This window comes from Suillus subaureus, assembly GCF_016647635.1.
Source record: "Suillus subaureus strain MN1 chromosome Unknown BJ212scaffold_96, whole genome shotgun sequence".
Classification (NCBI taxonomy): domain Eukaryota; kingdom Fungi; phylum Basidiomycota; class Agaricomycetes; order Boletales; family Suillaceae; genus Suillus; species Suillus subaureus.
Window position 1 is genome coordinate 4824 of NW_024538652.1, and position 19204 is coordinate 24027.

General features: G+C 41.7%; 5 protein-coding genes across 5 annotated transcripts; all 5 read right to left on the reverse strand.

The window, feature by feature from the left end:
* Window positions 1-854: 854 nt before the first annotated feature.
* BJ212DRAFT_1305081 (uncharacterized protein) lies at window positions 855-3382 on the reverse strand (the record flags this gene model as incomplete). The annotated part of the gene is made up of 10 exons (XM_041333712.1): window positions 855-927; window positions 976-1157; window positions 1209-1571; window positions 1645-1682; window positions 1731-1974; window positions 2050-2174; window positions 2315-2876; window positions 2939-2995; window positions 3047-3150; window positions 3217-3382. 10 exons carry the CDS (start codon window positions 3380-3382, stop codon window positions 855-857), a joined length of 1914 nt encoding a protein of 637 aa, XP_041186051.1.
* A 1378-nt stretch (window positions 3383-4760) lies between these two features.
* On the reverse strand, window positions 4761-5318 carry BJ212DRAFT_1487697 (uncharacterized protein; the record flags this gene model as incomplete). The annotated part of the gene is made up of 2 exons (XM_041341307.1): window positions 4761-4868; window positions 4908-5318. The coding sequence occupies 2 exons, from the start codon at window positions 5316-5318 to the stop codon at window positions 4761-4763; spliced, it is 519 nt and encodes a 172-aa protein (XP_041186052.1).
* A 640-nt stretch (window positions 5319-5958) lies between these two features.
* Window positions 5959-6651, reverse strand: BJ212DRAFT_1487698 (uncharacterized protein; the record flags this gene model as incomplete). Its single annotated transcript, XM_041341308.1, has 1 exon — window positions 5959-6651. The coding sequence occupies one exon, from the start codon at window positions 6649-6651 to the stop codon at window positions 5959-5961; it is 693 nt and encodes a 230-aa protein (XP_041186053.1).
* A 2248-nt stretch (window positions 6652-8899) lies between these two features.
* Window positions 8900-10311, reverse strand: BJ212DRAFT_1487699 (uncharacterized protein; the record flags this gene model as incomplete). The annotated part of the gene is made up of 3 exons (XM_041341309.1): window positions 8900-9652; window positions 9703-9993; window positions 10048-10311. 3 exons carry the CDS (start codon window positions 10309-10311, stop codon window positions 8900-8902), a joined length of 1308 nt encoding a protein of 435 aa, XP_041186054.1.
* A 7004-nt stretch (window positions 10312-17315) lies between these two features.
* Window positions 17316-17504, reverse strand: BJ212DRAFT_1286616 (uncharacterized protein; the record flags this gene model as incomplete). The annotated part of the gene is made up of 1 exon (XM_041331949.1): window positions 17316-17504. A coding segment is annotated over one exon (189 nt), but the record flags the coding sequence as incomplete, so codon positions are not given.
* Between the last annotated feature and the right edge of the window lie 1700 nt (window positions 17505-19204).

Sequence of the window (19204 nt, forward strand, 5' to 3'; positions counted from 1 at the left end):
AACTTGAAAAGGTATGTCAACAAAAGTAATATCATCATATAATCACAAATAATCAGTAGAATAGGTACCAGACATGTGACCGGAGCACAGGTGAGATCCCTGACTCCACTTTAGTGGAAGTGGGTTCTGTGGCAAGCAAATAAACATTTCTCTGTAAATGGACTTGTGGGTGTGGAAGGAGTGCTTAGTCAGTAGTTATGGGAAAGCATTGTGCTAGCCTTTTTCTTTCTCAAAATTAAACACTTGCAGATCCAGATACTATACTTGTTCATACATCAGCAAAACCACTGAAATGAACACTTACAGTGTGTTGCATGTGAGATTGCAGTACATGTTTTTCAACAACTCGGTTTCATTACCTTTACTGGCACTTTTACACCCTAATTAGGTCAAGGGATGTGACATGTCACTCTATATGGTGTAACACCTGCACATTTATTATTTGCGTGTTCCACACCTTGTGTGGTGCATGTTTTTGTCAAAAATTGCATGGTGCATGTTTCCCACTCCCAAATTTCCTAAGCAATTCTGCATACTGTCTTTGTATCAGCTGATTGTTCACAGCTACATCAGTAAACTCACATGCTCTGTACAGAGCTGTACAGGGTCACACAGAATGCCAGGTCTACAACCTGGTCCCCTTTGGACAGCCATGTACAGTATCTGACAGAACCTTACAGAAGGCACTCTTGGGACTCTGTATATCATTTTTCCCAGTGCTTCCCAATAGTATAGAGTGCCAGCAGTAGGAACGAATAACAGATAAAATTGATCATATTGCACTGACAAACATGACACAGCTAATTCTACAGAATACAGTGCTGGGTGACACAAAAAAACGATACAAAAGAACACTAGTCGAGCACCACCTTCAAGTGATCAGGTCTTGCTTGCAAGCCACAGCCATCGAGCTTTAAGCTTTGTGACCTGTATCATACAATTAGTGTCATAAAAAATGAAAGAAGAATCACTCACCAGCCATATGCAGCCCACTCTTCAAGCTGTTTGATCAACTTTGGGCTGTGGTATTCATCCTTCAAAATGAGCTGGATCATTTCCATCATCTCTTTGTAGATTGGTTCATACTCCTTCACAGTGAACTTCAGAAAAATCTTGCCAGATCCATTCTTTGAGAAGCCAAGCAGGACACAATCGAACTGCAAATGTAGAAGTCAGTGACTTTAATATTCAACTAGAATAATAAATACCACAGTGGTGATGAGAGCTAAGCATGACAAAGGTAGCTGATGGCGAAATAAATCTAGTCTTTTCTGAGCAATTCTGTATGATCCGGTATAGTAGAATAGTGCAATGACTTCTCGAAGTGCAGGATTTGCAAAGTTATTGGTCTTTCCCTGTTTCCATATGTTAGTGTCATGGGGGATGAACAGGAGAGTAAAAACAAAAACATTTGAATCATATCTGTTTTGCAGGAACAGAGAGTTGATGCATAACTCTAATGCTGCATTTTGGACCCATGTTAAGTGTTCATGTGCAGGTACCTCATCAGGTGGGATGAGATCTAACATTCTTGGGACCAGGGAAATTATGACCTTCTTCAATTCAGACCGCTAAGTTGCAAGATCATTGTAGAGCTGTGATGATAGTGTGAGAGCAGGCCTGTGCTATGACAGACATACTTACCAGCCTTGCCATGTTGAATTTCTGCACAGGCCACACACCTACACTAAGATTTAGACACTACAAGTCAGAAGCATGTGAAGACGTACTGCTCTCAACCTGCTTCCCAGTCTTCTCCCACTTGGTCTTGAGGGACACGAGGACTTCAGTTATTGAACATGGTAAGTCCTTGATCAGATTTGGAAATGGGTTGTCCAATGTGTGGACTGTGTGACACTCTCCCTTCACTTCCTCCAAGAAGCTTTTCCACCCATTCTTGTACCACCCAAGTTGAGTGAGCTTTACTTCAGATCTTGATGGTGGAGCTTCATGTTGAACATTGGTTTCAGATTGCTGGCAGAGTATTTCAAGATGCCCAGGGTCAGGGAGATGACATCAGCCATTCTTCTTCTGGTGTTGCTTGAGGACATTGGTTGGCTTTGGCTTTGGCTGTGCTGATGTGAGATTAGTTATTGCATTGTCTTCATCGTGCAAATATTGAACATTCCACTTTGGCTGTGCTGAAGCCAGAGCAGCTGCTGCATTGCCTTCATCTTCATCATGTGAATATTCAAACTCAAACTCGAGCATCAAAGGACGTGAGTTTCAAGGTGGCTAAGGAGGTTCCTGGGGAAATCCTGAAGGTAAAGTAAGAACCAACAAGGGAAATTTGTGAGTAGAACATATAGGTCACCTGGATGAGATGTGCAGCATCCACCAAATGCTTCCCAGTTACCAATGTCAGTATCTCTATCAGCACCTTCATCTTCCTCTTCAGTGTCCTCATGTGCTGAACTCTCGTCACTGTTTGTGCTCCCACTGTCCTCAGGGTCTGATTCATCACTCATCAAAAGATGATTCTTAGTCTGCAGTGCCGGGCCTGTAACAGGCTTTAGAAGCCTTTGGAGCACAGCAGCCTGAGATTGAACAAAAGACTGATTGACATACTGGGGGGTGTTTGAAAACCTTGGTGCACTTGCACCAGTTGAGGACACCTGAGTCTGTAGCGCTGGATCTATGAAATGCTCCAGAAGCATTGTGGGTGCATCAGGCTGATAGGTACACTGCAAGGTGTTTGGAAACCTTGGCTCCAACTGTGCACTCGTGGCATGTGATGGTGCTGTGCTGGGAGGGAGTGCTGTTACACAGGGATTGATTGTACTAGTGGTACATGAAATTGCATTGTTCCTATGTGGTATCTGACCCATGGCAGCTGCATAAGGGTTATCTGTACCAGGTGGCACAATTGATGGAGGCTGCAACACATCACATTGCAAGTCAGATACCATAAATGATTCTAAAGGATGATAAACCTTACCCCACATATATCCATGGAATTCCTTTCAGCTGCAGTATATGGAGGAGGAGCAATACCCTGAGAATTGAAAAAAATAAGTCTCAATTAACACCTCATGGGGACACATACCTTTTTAGATTTGTGAACCCTGCAAGGTTCAGGAGCCTGTGGATTGTTCAGAATATTGGGGCTGAAGGATGTAGAGCCTTTTGAGAATTGTTTGCGAGATGATCCTTCAAAAACTGTTTCAAGTTTTTCTAACTGCACATTTCATCCACCTATCCCCCCATTTCAACAACCAGAGTGTTGAGGGCCACAGAGTTCATCCGAAAGAGCAGGATGACTATCAGCAGCTTCTACATTGTGAGTACGTGGAGTTTGTATTTTCTTGACTTGTCCAGCTGGAGGTCCATTATCGAGATCTTGACCTTTTCTCTTGCCTCTAGATTTCTTTGGGCTAGGCATGATCATAGAAGGCCAAGGCAACACTGCCAGTGGAAATGTGAATTAGTTGTCTGGACTCATCATTAACTTCTTCAATCCATTGTTTATACTCCAGTGACAGACTTTGAAGCATCTGATGTAATTGTAGCAGCTGCTATTATGTTGTCATGCTATCCAATCTCATATTTCACCTTAAAAACTGAGAATCAGCATGAGGCAAACAGATTGAGCAATGCACCTCAAGGTACACATGTAATATTGTAGCACCATAATCCAATCTTATCTGGTGTCGTGTCCTTTGCCAAAGAAAAAATGAAACATCACGATTGACAATGCAAGGAAAACAAAATGAGTAATGCACATGTAGTAATAATGTTAAGGTTGTACTCAAGGGTTAACGGATCCTAAGGGCTTCAGCCTCAGCTAGTGTGCTGTGCCCCTTATTCGAGTATTGCCCCTTATTTCAGGAAGGCAAGACTAATGCGTCTGGAGGGTTGGACAGGTAGTGTAGTGGATCTGGATGACTTCCAGATGAGGGATAAGTATTGTAAGACTAATCCAGACAAGTCCAGACTAGAAACTAGTGGTAATGGCTGTCATAGACAGAGGCAGATGTGGATAGACTATAAGAATCAATCCTAAGTCTTGGAGGGTGATGAGAGTAGTGGTACTCAGGTCTGGAGGACGGGAATGAGCAGAACTAAGTTGATATTCAAACTAAGGTACTACAGAGAGTTACAGGAGGTTATATACTATAGGTATCTAATGGAATGGTCAATCAGCAGAGTCCAAGGCTATGTATGAAGCATATGGATGGTCTATTGGTAAGTAGAAATGGATCACAAATAATGAAATGGAAATGAAGCATAGGTAATGGATCAGGGAGCAGGACAGATATACAGATAACTGAAATACCAGAGTTAGGGGATTACTGAAAAGAGATGAGCGCTGGTTGTGGATTCAGATGAGTTGTGGACCAGACTGGACAAGTGGACAGAATGGATGATGAGATGTTGGAGGGAGATAAGATGTGGATAGGATCTGAGATGAAATAAGGATCGGATCTGAGATCCAGATATGCGGATATGACAAATAATGATAATACCATCCAGCATTGCCAAAATGATGACCTTTGTGAAAGAAAAATGGTGCAGTGTATATGGACAGTTGCAAAAAGTCTGTGAATGAACTCATCAGTGCAATTGATGAACCTTGGTGAGAATTGGCAAGCATGAGTGTTGTGAGATGGTGGGCAAAGACCATTGTGACGAGGAAGAAATACAAACTAAGACATACAGTTGAATTAGCTACCACCAGCAGCATATGGCTATCATAGTACAAGTACAAGTTCAACCTACACACTAAAAATCATGCTAAATCAAATGGTATGAGTAGTATTCTAAGTAGCCTTCACACGTTTCTTCGAAAGATAAGTTCCCTCAGATTCAGGGACCACAATTCTTTTGTGCTTCACCTCAACATCTTGCCCCAGAGGAAGCTTTAGTGCCTGCGATGAGATATGTCATTCTGGAGAAAATTCATCTACCTGGTATTCCAACAGAAAAGAGTCCAGGAGTTCCAGCACTGTGTCACAGCTTACTGGCTCCTTGTCATTGTGTTGCATCATTTCCAACCAAGTATCCATGAGAGTCATAAGGTCTTTGAAGTATGGGTGGATTTGTGAGAGGAGAGTTGCCTTTCCCAAGCAGTAAAGGACATATTTGGCTCTGATACATGTTGTGGTGTCCGGGTTAATCCACCCATCTGTCATCAACCCTTTTTTCCCCCACTCCATCCCAAGAGGGCCTGAGTAGTTGAGGAGGACCCAAAGAAACACCCATAGCACTGACTCAAGGTCGTCTATGTAGCCTTGTTCTATGGTAGGAAGTGTTTTGGGAGTAGTACCAGATGCTCTCTTATGAGAGTGACTCAAAGTGGTGATGGACCAATTGGCCATGTCAGCCTTGACCAATTGACTGAGCAGCTTGCACAACATAAATAGTATTGTGCCTGTACCACCCCTGGTGAGGATTCTTGTATTATCAGAGGGAGGAGTGCTGGGGGCATGGATTGCAAATTTCCAGTCAATTAGGCACCCTTGAATGGTACCCTTGAGGTCTTCAATCATTGCATTGTGAAGACTACAATCACGATGGACAATATTACACTTTGATGCTGCATGTATGACTGAGGTAGGGAGTGGGGGTGATCAGAGATTAGCTTTGAGTGATAAAAGCATACATACTAGAAATGATATTGTGTAGCACTGTCACCAATTCCCTCTTAGATCTGAATTCATGCAACAGGTGGGTGCAGGGTGTTAAAACAAGATGCACATGTGTGTGATATGACTTGGATGTGCTCTGGAAGTCCATGAAGTGAAGGTGGTTGGTCTGGTCCTGAGTTTGATCACCTCACTCAATGACCCAATAATCTACAAGCTGAGGGACTCCAGCAATGCCCTGCATCCACTTCAACATCTCTACCTTGTTGAGAACATCCTCTACATCCTGTCCTTGTACCCAATGATCCTTGACAATGAATTCCTGGTCTGCAAACTTGACCAGGTAACAGATGGTTCCTTGACCAGTAAGCCCTCAGTTGTAGAATAGTATTTGCAAGATATCATATATCTTCTCTCTGATGCGAATTTTGCTGATGGGGTCTTTGTTGGAAGGGGGAGGGGGGAAAAGTGATGTTGGTACATCTTGTTTGTCTTCATCAGGGTGAGTTTCTGATGGAAGAATTCCCATTGAAGTGAACACAGGGTCAAGGTGAGATGGGCCTTCAAGGTATGACTCATGCTCTTGAACTTCACATGACTCCATAGTATGAGTCACATATCCAGAATCATCTGTGTGTCCAGCAACAGAGTGATTGCAGTCACTGCTAGATGGGCAACTTGCTTCAATGATATTGGGCCCAATCTTGCTCTTCTCTTTGGAGATACCTTCTTCTGAGTTAGGGATGAGGTTAGCTTCTCCGACAATGACATTATCTTGGGCACCATCACATGTAATGGCCTTGTGAGGCACTGCAGTGCGATGGGAACTGCTGGCACATGTGGAGGGGGTAACATAAAATACAATGGTTTGGTCATAACCGAGACACTTGGGAGATCCAAAGACAACAGCACCAAGTATTTGCAGATACACATCTGCATCTCTGTCGATGTTGAATGTAGGGGATACCAGGCCCCCAGAGTGATTGTACAGGTGAACACAGAGTTTGTGGTATGACTTGGAGAATGATAAAAAGAGTATGGATTGCCACCAGGGTTGTTCGCACATTAAAAGATATGCTTTGTGTCAATAGAGTTGCCAAGGTGTCCAGCAGATGAATAATCACTGAATGTGAGTTCAGCACATAGCAAGATATTCTTCCACCCCAGATCAATGATATGATCTGATAAGACCAAGTCAGGCTTCCACATGATATCTTGACTTTGGGCTGCTTTGGTAGAGAAATTTGAGTACCAAATCCATGATGCTTGAGTGAGCTTCAGCCCTGGCTTTGCAAGCAGTAGCACCTCTGAGATGACATTGAGATATACAGTAAACAAAAATTTGTTTGTCTCTCAGGCTCCCTACCAATATAATTTGATTAGACTCACATCCATGGAATCAGCTACATACCACTGGAGTCACTGATGATACAGGAAAGTCCCAGTTCCAATGCATCATCTGACTATCATACAATGGCACCATTTCATCCTCTTTTTGCCCCTGGAAACACACTTTTGCTATACTATTACATCTTAGCTTCCTGAGCTTGATCTGAAGGTCCCAAGTGCGGGGAACATCATTTAGCTTGAAAGATTTGAAGATCAGCAGTAGAAAGTGACCCAAGCCAATTTCTGCAGTTTCATAGCTAACCAAGCAATCTAGTTCTTTACTGGTGAGTAGATCCATGGTGGAGATGTTATGTTTTCCAGGAGTGACAATTTGGGCTACTACAATGACCATGATAGTTGAAGGCACAACCCAATGGGACTAGTAATTGAGCAAAAACTTGTCCTGATATGACTAAAGACTATGTAGATAAGGAGAAAAATAGTTGTTTGTTCCAATATTTATTTAGCCAGAACTCTGAACAATGTTCCAGACTGTTATGAGCAGTGAGATGACTATCTGCGGTGATGCCAAACCGAGGGATGAGGTTCACAGGAGCCTTGATTTGGGATAATGGTATTACATTGCCAAGGCAAGTTCCATTAGATTGCTTCGCTCTCTTGAGGATATGTAACTGTGTAGACAGGTCAGGAGTATTGGATCCCAAGACTGGGATAATATCAAAGCATTGAGCATAAGCAAGGAAGTGATTGTGACATGTGTTCCCTGCAGTTTGAATAGGGTGTGTGATGAGTCTCAATTGAATAATGCTATGACCTAGATATAAATATTAAAAAACATATCAAGTGAATGACATGTGAGAATGTACCTTGGAGGCCACTGGCAGGCCACAAGAAACCTACTTCAGTGTTGACAATAACTGGATCAAAATGCCCGCAAGGCCAAGTATCACAAGGAGGAATGCAGTTGAGTGTTTGTGCAGGTTGTGTGTTGCTGTTTTCATGGAAGTCAGTGTCTTGCAAGCGCAGTTTGAACCACACTTGCAATTTGTTGAATGGAAGTTGCACATGAAGGTCAGCTCTTCATCCTCCACCTATTGAATGGACATGATGTTGCCCATGAGTAGCCTCACAGTAGAGAAAATCAGTGAGGGCAGCATGTAAGTCTGGGAGACCAAATTTTACAGCTACCTCATTGACAGTGATGGTCCTAATGGATGGACTGTATGCAAGATGGAATGCAGTCTGTCCAACTGTGAAAGTGCATAATGGTAGAGGGATGGAGCCAACATCTTTGTAGCATAGACACTGCACAACCACAAAATAATTTGTGATTAGCCAAGAGCAACCAGGGACAGGGATAGTGAATAACAGGTCTGCTGGTATATCATCTTCATCTTCATCAGCCTCATCCTCATCATATCCTTGTTAAATCCACCCAGGGCCAATTTTACTTTGTAAGGATCAAGTAGACCTGTGGCAAGATCGAAGTGATGGCACTTCTCCTCACAATCAAGATAACAGCAAATCTGTGGATTGTAATTATTATTATTGCTGGATTGTGCTGGATCTTTGATGGCAGTGATGTGAGCATGTTCTGTTGTGTCTGCACTCTACTGCATGGGGACACCAGTCTTGCAGATACTGGGGATAATGCTCTGTATGAGCTCAATTTTAGGGATGTGCCAATTAGTGATAATCTTTTTACCCTCCCCACAATGAATACCGGCAGTGATTATGGCATCTTTGTTGGCATGAAATTCAGCCAGTGCAGAAGAGATACACTTAAGATTGTTATCATCAATGCAGCTAGCTTGAATAAGATACCAGAAGTCCATGAGAGCACATACAGCAGTAAGGATGGTTTGAGGTACAGTGTCAGTGCTGACTGCAATGATAGAACATTGGATGTCATGATGACATCAGCCAGTGACCTGTTTTAATTTTGAGATGCCTTGGTGGAAATGTCAAAATCCAGTAACATGAGGCAGGACAGAAAAACAGAAATCAATCTCAAGTTCACCAACAGTGTTGATGAGCCATCTCACATCATGGTCATAAAATTCTTGGTGAAAGTGATGCAGCATTTCAGGAGTGAAAAAGTGTGATGGTTCTGCCAGAATCCAATTGTTCCAAAATGGCTTAATGACACCATTTAACCAGAATTTCTGTGCTTCATGGAAAAACACCTCAAGATTGACAGGGTCTGCATGTGAGCAGACAACTTTGAGCTGTGTAAGGGTGAGTGACTTTGTGTGGGGTTCATAGTGAAAAAGGTCCCCAAACTGCTTAAACATTGCCACAGTCAATGGTGATGTCTTTCCCCCAACAGTAGATAGCATCATCACTTCCAGTGTGTCAGCAATATAACTCACAAGTCCAGTGTAGCAATGCCAGTTATTGCCTGCAGGATCTGACATCATGATGCCAACATGAGCAGCTTGCTTGAGCAGTTTGAGAATGATGTCTAGGCATTGATGGATGAGATGGTCCTCTAGTATGCCTCGCATATGTTTGTTCTTGTGAATGAACTTGGGCACCAGAAGGAGGGCAGTAAGGAGAAATGAGTTGGATGTCATTTTTGCATGAGTCTTCATAGATATATTTGCAAGACTAATAAGGAGAGGGTGCACGACTCTATTGCCAGTCAGAGTGGAAATAGTTGTCTTATCTGAGGACAATATAGTTCCAAGGAGCGTGGCACCATTGGGTAGTGTTGACTGAGATCAAATATGAGCAAGCAGAGGCAAAAACAAATAATTCAGCTTACCTGCATGTTCCATGCATCATCACTTGTCATCCATTCTGAGTAGATACAACAATTCCACTCTGCAGTAGCGTAAACCTTGTGAGGTGTGAAGTGAAAATGATCTTGAAAGGAAGGGTCATTCAGAATGCTGGCGATGCATTCTACAGGATTATGCCAGTACAGGATCATGGGGGATTTTGTGGGATAAGATGTTTCAATAACCTTCAACATCCATTGTGGGCCACTTGGTAGTTGTTCTACTTGGCTTTGTAGTTCCTTCACAGAGCAAAATGACAAGGGAAGGGCCTTGATCTAAACACAAATAGTAAGGCTATCATGGGGGAGATGGGACAGAGTAATACTAACCATCTCTAGCAACAAGAATAAGTCAATTTTGCCCATGCTCAACCCTGAATGCAGCAGCCAAGATTCAACTTCCCAATCTTTCCAATGCACACTGTTTTCATCTTCATCAAACAAACTGAGAAAGGTATGTCCACCTTTGTATATTTCTGCAAAGCCCAGGAACGTGTTAATGAATTTTCTGCTGGATAAATGCTTGTCTGAAAACCCTCCAGTATTGGTTGGATAGTCATTGTAGTGAGTGAAATGTTCCTGGTCCACTGACATATCAATTGGATCATCTTCTGGGGACCATAAATTTGATCTCAGGTGGATGATATCCTCCATCCAGGTATTGCATCCTGATCTGGGCTGGCTCATGTGATGAGCAACTGTTTTGTGGGTATTGAATCTGCCTCTGTGGCATGAAGGACATTGAAGCATTGCTGAAAGATGATACCAGCATTTGCCATGTCATGTGAACTTTGTTTATCACTTACTACTAGTCACTTACTCTAAGTCATATTTCTATTCACCATGCCTTGTGAAGATCTCAACACAGCATGCAGTCAGATTAATCCTATATTGACACTCCCAAATCATTCACCCAACACTTGCACAACTCAAAATTCACACACTAAGCTACATGATATTCTTGAAAGTCTCAATTCATTGGTACATCAGATGTTTCTGATATTTGAAAGGTTAGGTTAATGGCAGTTGTGCAGACAATCGATGATCCAAACAACCCTTGATCACATCTTATAATGGATCTAGCAAGTGTGAAGTGCAACATTTTCAGAGCAGAGTGGCTTCTTGCAGATTGTGTGGCATGGGAGCATGAGGTCATGGCTAGCTTACTCAAAACCAAAGTCACCACCTCACAATGTAATTTCAGGTGGGGTGATACTGGTGATGAGTCCCAGGTTGATTGCAGGACTAGCATAGTAGTGCCACTGAGGCGGCATGTCAATGGTATGTTCAGCCTGTTTTTTCTCCTTATTACACTACTGACATTTTCTAGGGTCCTGTATTTATCGCATGTGCAATGTCACCATTCAACTTGATTAACCTGACTGAGCATACTATGTACTAGCAACCAACTTGGACTGACATGTGTACTATTAATAGTATATACAGTGGCTCAAAAAAGTGTCTCAATGTTTGTGACTTTTCATGTAATTGCTGTATTATGAGCCAGGGCATGAGAATATGACTAAGCCATAGGGAGGTGTGGGAAAGCTCTGCTTCTAAGCTTCACATTTGATCCCTATAGTGTGGGAAGATTATGTCATCAAGTGAAGATATGGTTAATTTAATTTGGTGACTCATTGAGACACTTTTTTGACTTTTAGTTTGGCCAACACAATCTCTATAATTCTAGTATTTGGTGCTTCCTTCTGTTGCTCTAATTACTTCCACCACTCTTCTATGCATATTATCTATCAATTTGAGGCATTCCTCATCAACAATCTTGCCCCACTCTGCTGCAACTCTCTCCCACAGCTGAAATAGCCCCTATTATTATCCTCAGCTCTTCTAATCTGTACACCAGGCAGATTGCTATCAAAACTGGTCTGAGCAGGGTTACTATCATTAGGATCATAAAAAAGTCATGCCAGATAAGAAAAATATCAAACTAGATTGTCCTTTCAAGCTTACACCATATAACAAAAAATCTCTTGTTCATAATATTCCAACTAGGCAGGCTGCCAATGCTACTCAAGTCACCAAACTTATTAATTACATCATCTACACTGCTCTCCACTCAAATAGTCAAGAATACTCCTAAGGCAGCCAATCTTAAAGCTATAAACAGGCAGAAAAAACCTTTCCTGTCTTCAGCCTATAGGAGACCAGCCTTGGCTTTAAAGCCTCAATATTGGATTGTTGAGGACTGGAATAGGGCTACCTGGTCAGATGAGACCACAATCAATAGGATGGGGTCAGATGGCTAGGAATATATGTGATGGAAGGCAGAAGAACTACTAGAAGAAAGAAAAGTCAAGAAAACACTAAAGTATGTAAAGTAGGAAACTTGATGGTATGGTGTTGTATGAGGTGGAATGGAGTAGGAATTCTCTGTGAGGTGGGGGGGAGGATGAATGCAGAGTAGCACATTTCAATTTTGGAAAACTATCTGCTCAGAAGCATGCAAGAATCAAGAATTATTGAATAAGATGTTACCTTCTATCAAGACAATGTCCCTGAGCATACTTCAAGTTGACCATAAAATGGTTTGAAAACTATGGTATCAGTGTGCTATCATAGCAAGTCCAGTCCTCAGACATCAACCCTATTGAACAGCTCTGGTAATTACTCAAGATATCACTTGCAGTTCATCAAGATCCTCAATAGGGGCTATTTCAGCTGTGGGAGAGAGTTGCAGCAGAGTGGGGCAAGATTGTTGATGAGGAATGCCTCAAATTGATAGATAATATGCATAGAAGAGTGGTGGAAGTAATTAGAGCAACAGAAGGAAGCACCAAATACTAGAATTATAGAGATTGTGTTGGCCAAACTAAAAGTCAAAAAAGTGTCTCAATGAGTCACCAAATTAAATTAACCATATCTTCACTTGATGACATAATCTTCCCACACTATAGGGATCAAATGTGAAGCTTAGAAGCAGAGCTTTCCCACACCTCCCTATGGCTTAGTCATATTCTCATGCCCTGGCTCATAATACAGCAATTACATGAAAAGTCACAAACATTGAGACACTTTTTGAGCCACTGTACCTCATTGTATTAGTATTACCTTTGTTCCTGGCTGCAAATAATATTTACTTGATGATCATGATTTAAGCTCTCCATGTGACTTGAGCCAGCACCATTGAAATTTGAGTAGCAGTATGCCAATGTGTAGAGTCTATAGTAGTGTGATATTATTGTACTACAACTATAATAGCCTTGGTACAAACTTCATTGTACTTTGAATATCTGAGTCACATTCAAGTTGTTACTGTAAGTGACTGTGGGCATCTGTAGTCCTTGCCTGTGAAATAATTGTGTGGCTGGGTGAGCTATTGCAGCTGTGGGACTCTGTCAATACCTAGTCGCTAAAGTCAAGTCTGTGGGAAATTTCTGGTTTACTGATGTAGCAGGCCAAGTCACTACATCATGCTCAGGGACAATATATAAAAGCACAACATAGACGAGTAAGTCTGTTTCCTGCTATTTTGTGATATCCTTCTTACCTTGTTTCACCTACAGGAGCTTGTGTTCCATCTCTATCCTGGCTCTTGTTTATTGTGAGTGATGGACAGATATTATATAGTACATGCATCTGACATGCTCTTCTTGCCCAAAGCTTAACACCACAACATGACCTTGGGCTCCCCACACTTCCTTGTCTCCATCTGTTACTGCCTGTAGTTCTCATAGTACAACTCCTTCATCAAACATATGGTCAAACATGTGCATATAGACAAAGTAGAGAGTGCAACTTGTGGAAATCAAAATAGTTTTCATTCTCAACTTCAGCGACACCCCAAGGGTACTCACTGTGACCCTTGACAAGGTGACCATAAAGGGACTGGGCATCTTCAGTTAAGCCAATGATTGAGAAGGGGATGAGCCATCAGTGAACCAGCACTCAGTAAGCCTAAGTGACAACACATCTGCATCAAATGAGTGCCTGCAAAGTAGTAACAAGTAAATCATGTATCTGACTGCAAGATATCATTAGTAGGTGAGGCATTATGAGGGTACAAGTTGAATGTAGCAATATGGAATGAGATGATGAGGATACTAGTATGAATGGCAATGCACAAAGAACAAAAACTATGAAATTAATGTGCCTGTGATTTGGGAAACAGACCTGGTTACCATCAAATGTTGTGCAACATAGCCTATGCCAACTCTCAAATTACTCAGAGGTTGGCAAGATTCAGCATAGAGTAACGGGAGTCCCAAGGATTGATGTATTCTGCAAAAGGGTCATCGTCCTGTATCTTGTCACGCCACAGGACATCTGCTTCACTGACCAAGATAAAGTCTGGTGGAGCAGATATCTTGTTCTCTACTTTGAGGGTAGCTGGCACTCAACCAGTCATAGTATGAAATGATACCATTTCTGAAATAACAGCAGCATAGATGTTCATCAACAAGTAGTGTAAATGAGCAGAATGGTAAACTCATTATAACTATTGGATTGAGCCCTGATCTGGGTTGATGGAGGTGGTTCAAGTTCAGAGGCAGATTCAGAGTTCATTGAAAATAAGGGAACAGCAGTGCCACTTGCAGGTTCTAGAACAACAGATAAAATAAGCTCAGTTGCCATAATATTTGACAGATGAACCCTTTTTGAGTTTCTTCTGAACTGCTTTCCTAGTAGCTTCTGATGGTGATGGGGAAAGTAGAGTGTGACTGCACTTTGCTAATGAAATAGATGAGTTCATCATACTATAATTTGAATCACAAATAGTACTCACCATTCCATCTTCTCATGGGTAACTTAGCAGGTGCTGCCTTGCCTTTACCCTTTGGTTCCTTGGTGTCTGAATCCGAAGACATATTGAGCTCCATCAATGAACTTGCAAGATCATTATCCAACTTGATGTTAACTGAATCATCCATGTCAGACAAAAGGATGTCATTACAATCGTCACATTCAGAATCTGATCCAGCTATCACAGGCTGAGTGTTCCAAGACTCATAAACACTGCTAGGAATCCAGTTCTTTGTGACTAGTGCCAGTAGTATTCCATGAGTACAACTTGAATGAAGCAAAAAACAAATGAGAACACACCAAACCAAAGATGACAATCAGTAACACTTGCTTTGTCCCAGCCCTTATATTTTGCAAGATCACTCCCAGCTGGAAACCCAATATCAATGACTGTTAGTGTTTGTCTGCATTTGTTGAGGAGCCACCAAATTGGCTTCTCTTCATGTTCACACTGTGATGTAGCTGATTGTTGTTTCTTGGCTTGAACATTGAGGTAATTGAAGACTTTATGAAACCAGCTTTGTAGCTGACTAGTCACCTTGTGATAATTCCATCCACTTTTGATGATGAGCTGTTGTTCAAGGTAACAGCCATGGTTTTTCATAGCCTGGATTTCATTTTTGCTGTTCTTGGTTGGGGCTTTGGACACTCTGATAAGACCATCCCTCTGTCAAAAGCTGAGTTAGCAAGTTAACCTGTTTCTCAAAGGCACTTGACTGACATCAACACCACAAGTCAACATGGCCACTGACACAACACAAAACATGTTCCCTGATGTTGAGATACTAGGGATGTGCCTGCCAGTGCATGCTTGGCTTCCAACCATTTGTGAGCTAGTAATTTCCTTATGATCCTGAATGTAATTTTCATGTGAATCTATTTTCATGCACTACTAGGACAACACTTACCTTTCACAAGCCTGCTGATGGTGCTGGGCCCTTGGCCAGCTTGTAATAACCAGCAAGCCGAGTTGATGACATAGTTGATAATGCTTCCTCTCAAGCACTGGTGAGTGGCACTAGGCTTCCTTGCTTGCCTATAGTGGCAAGCTTCAGGTTGTCATTCAAGTTGGCAGTTTTTCCACTAGTGATTTGAGTAAAGATATCCTTGATAGTGGCTGCTGAACTTGGCCAAGGTTGTTCATCAGCATCCTCTTGAACTTCCAGTACTGGTTCACAACTCATTGGAGCTTTCTGGGGATGCTTGCTGCGACCATGGCCACACTCTGTGCAATGGCCTTCATCCTGTGTGCAAGGGAAAAACTCCTCACAGTCACATATTTGACTGTCAGACTTGGGGCCTCTGCAGAAGAGTTCTTGATTCAAGTTGTTGCCTTTGGGATCCATGGCTTGGGAATCGGAAGGCACTAGTGAAAGGGAATGTGGAGACAACTTGAAGCAGTAGACTCAGATGTGCAGATGACCTTAAGCAAGGTAATTACACAGATAGCCTGGCAGTTTATATACACCTAACAAGGATATGACAATTTACATTGATGTGTAGTACTCGTAATTAGTTGCTGCTGGTAGTTAAAAAATATGATAAGACTAATAATGCCTGACACCATAATTTTGCTTGATCAAACCAGATCGGTTCAGCAAGTGAAACATAAAGTTCTTTTGATCCTCATTGACCAAAGGTAATAGTCTCAAATTTCAGGTAGTCATCTCCATCCCACTCATCTAACATTAGCCTGCAATTGTTTGGTGTGATATCCTTGGCTATAACTTCATCAAGGGTGGCAGAAAACTGCTGTCATGTTGTGTTATCAACAAAAGGGTTCTGTTGTGATGGCACACTAATAGCCTCATGATGGACCTGGTGTCTTTGCTGATTGTTGATTGCCTGTACCATAGTATTTAAATGTTCATCATCACTATCTGGGTTGCTGTCTTCTTCATCAGCAGGGTGTCCAGCTCCTGTTTGATGATGCTTTTGAGTTATCATGTGACCATGGACTCTGTAGTACTCATTAATTATGTCAGGATGCATGCCTTCACAGTCATCATGATAGATGCCAAACTGCAAGTGCCCTAAAAAATGTAAATCCTATGTGTCTGTCCAGTAATTTGTCAACATTACATCAAAAATTCAGCTGTGAGTTTACCTTGGGACTCTTATTGTTGGTGTTGGGACCACAAATGGGATGACAGTTCCACTCCACCTGAAAACTTGAGCAATCTAAATTGATTTCATCAAGAAATAAAGTCTGGAGCAGCCAGATGTGATTTGCAGTCTGAGGGTTGAGCCCATGATAATTTTCAAGTCAGGTAAAAAATGCTCTCCATCACCTAGTGAATTGTGTGCCAACCTCAACTCACAAACATTCAATTCAAGTGTTCTGTGTAGAGCTTAGTACATTGGGTGTTAGTACTAAATAACATAAACTAATAGGATCACAACTCACAATCCCCACATGAAGGAGGTATGGTGTGGTCTGTTTTTCATTATCATGTAAGTTGCTATATCAAGATTCTCTCCACCCCAATCTCCTCACACTCAAGAAGGCATCCCAAAAACTTATGTTGCTTGCTTAAAAACATCCAGAACAGTTGTTGAATGATTGTTATTACTTGCTTGCAATCCCATTATCTGGCAGAAATACAAATGAGAATTAATAAATTGTACAAATGAAAATATCAAACTGTTCTGCAGAAACCATCAATAAAACTATGAATGACTATTTCCCAGTGAATTAATTTATGGTGTCCATCTATGTGCCATAATGCATTAGGCCACTTAACATAATACTTATGCTGATGTTTGACCCATCAGTCATGCAACACCTGACCTAATCTGTCAACTCTGCAGAGCGATTCTACCACATGTTGATGCTGCACTCACAGTCCATGCCTGTGGAGAAAACTAATCATGTATCTTATACCTGAATCAGGCTGCTCTTTCTTGAACTCAGTGACAAGATAATCAAGGTCAACATTAGTAAGGTTCAAGTATTTTCTTTCAATTCCATAGCACTTCATATGGCATTGTAATGTGTTCCTGTGGACTCCAAGCATTTCAGAAAGCTCAGTGAGTTTAATTTGTTAGGAAGTAGAGACTGCTTCAGTGAGGAATTCAACATTGATCATTTTTTTTTGGATGGCCTGGATGGCCTGTGTGCAGCAAGGCCACTGGTTCTGGAATCATGACATTGTCATCCATGCTGTTGCACAATCAATGACACAAAATACATACAGTGGCTCAAAAAACTGTCCGCATGTTTTGACATTTTTCACTATCTATGATATTGTGTGAGAATGAACAAATGCCTCAAGGACATGCTTATACCAAATTGTAGTATGGCTTCAGGGCTTTCATTTAAGCCCTACACTGTGGGAATCGGTGGAGATATGGTGGAGACATAAGGCTTATAAAATGATGACTCATGTGGATAGTTTTTTGAGTGTATATTAAAACTATATAAATCATTATTTATGACACCACAAAAATCATGCCACTATTATATAAATTATGAAGTGGTGTCATTATGTTATTTTATGACTATATCTAACTATATAAACCAGAATATCTCATGTATCATAGTCATAATCACCATGAAAGCCATCTCCTCTGCTCAAAGAGATAATATCCTCTCTCTGTCTTATGCTGGCCTCTCTGCTCACCAAATTTCCTCTAGAACTGGAGTATGCAAGTCCACTGTGGCCAAGTTTATCAAAGAAAGCCACCCAGACAAGGAAAACTCTTATGGAGGATGTCCATCCAAGCTTACCTCTACTGACAAAAGGGCTATTATTCAATATATCACTACAGGAAAGGCTGATAATGCTGTCCAAGCCACCCATTATATCAATTCCACCATCACTACCCCTGTCTCTTCACAAACTGTGAGGAATGTTCTCAAGGCAGCTCATCTCAAGGCAGTAACAAAGAAGAAAAAGCCTCTTCTCACCATCAAACATAGGCAGAGAAGACTAGCCTTTGCCTTAGCTCATCAACACTGGACTGTAGAGGACTGGAAGCATGTTATATGGTCAGATGAGACCAAAATCAATAGGATTGGGTCAGATGGAAAGGTATATGTATGGAAAAAGAAGGGAGATGACCTAACAGACAGAGAGGTTAATGGGACTGTCAAGTTTGGAGGAGGTTCTTTAATGGTATGGGGCTGTATGGGATGGAATGGTGTGGGAATGCTTGCTGAGGTTGAGGGGAAGATGAATGCTGAGCAGTATGTGGACATTTTAAATGACCACTTGCTGCCTAGCTTGGCAGAATCAGGGATTGATGAAGAAGATATCATTTTCCAACAGGATAATGATCCCAAGCACACATCCAGAAGAGCTAAGGAATGGTTTGAAGAACATAACATCAATGTTCTTGACTGGCCAGCACAGTCTCCTGATGTCAATGTCATTGAACATCTCTGGGGAACACTCAAGAAAAAGCTTCAAGCCTATGAAAACCCTCCTAGAGGAGTATGGGAGCTTTGGGAGAGAGTAGCAGTGGAATGGGGGAAGATCACAGCTGAGGATTGCCAGAAATTAATTGAGAGTATGCCTAGAAGGATAGAGGCAGTAATTAAAGCCAAGGGAGGTCATACAAAATACTAGAATACCTGGTTATTATTGTAAAATATTTGAGTCAAAAAACTGTTCACATGAGTCACTATTTTGTGAGCCTTGTATCTCCACCATATCTCCACCGATTCCCACAGTGTAGGGCTCAAATGAAAGCCCTGAAGCCATACTACAATGTGGTATAAGCATGT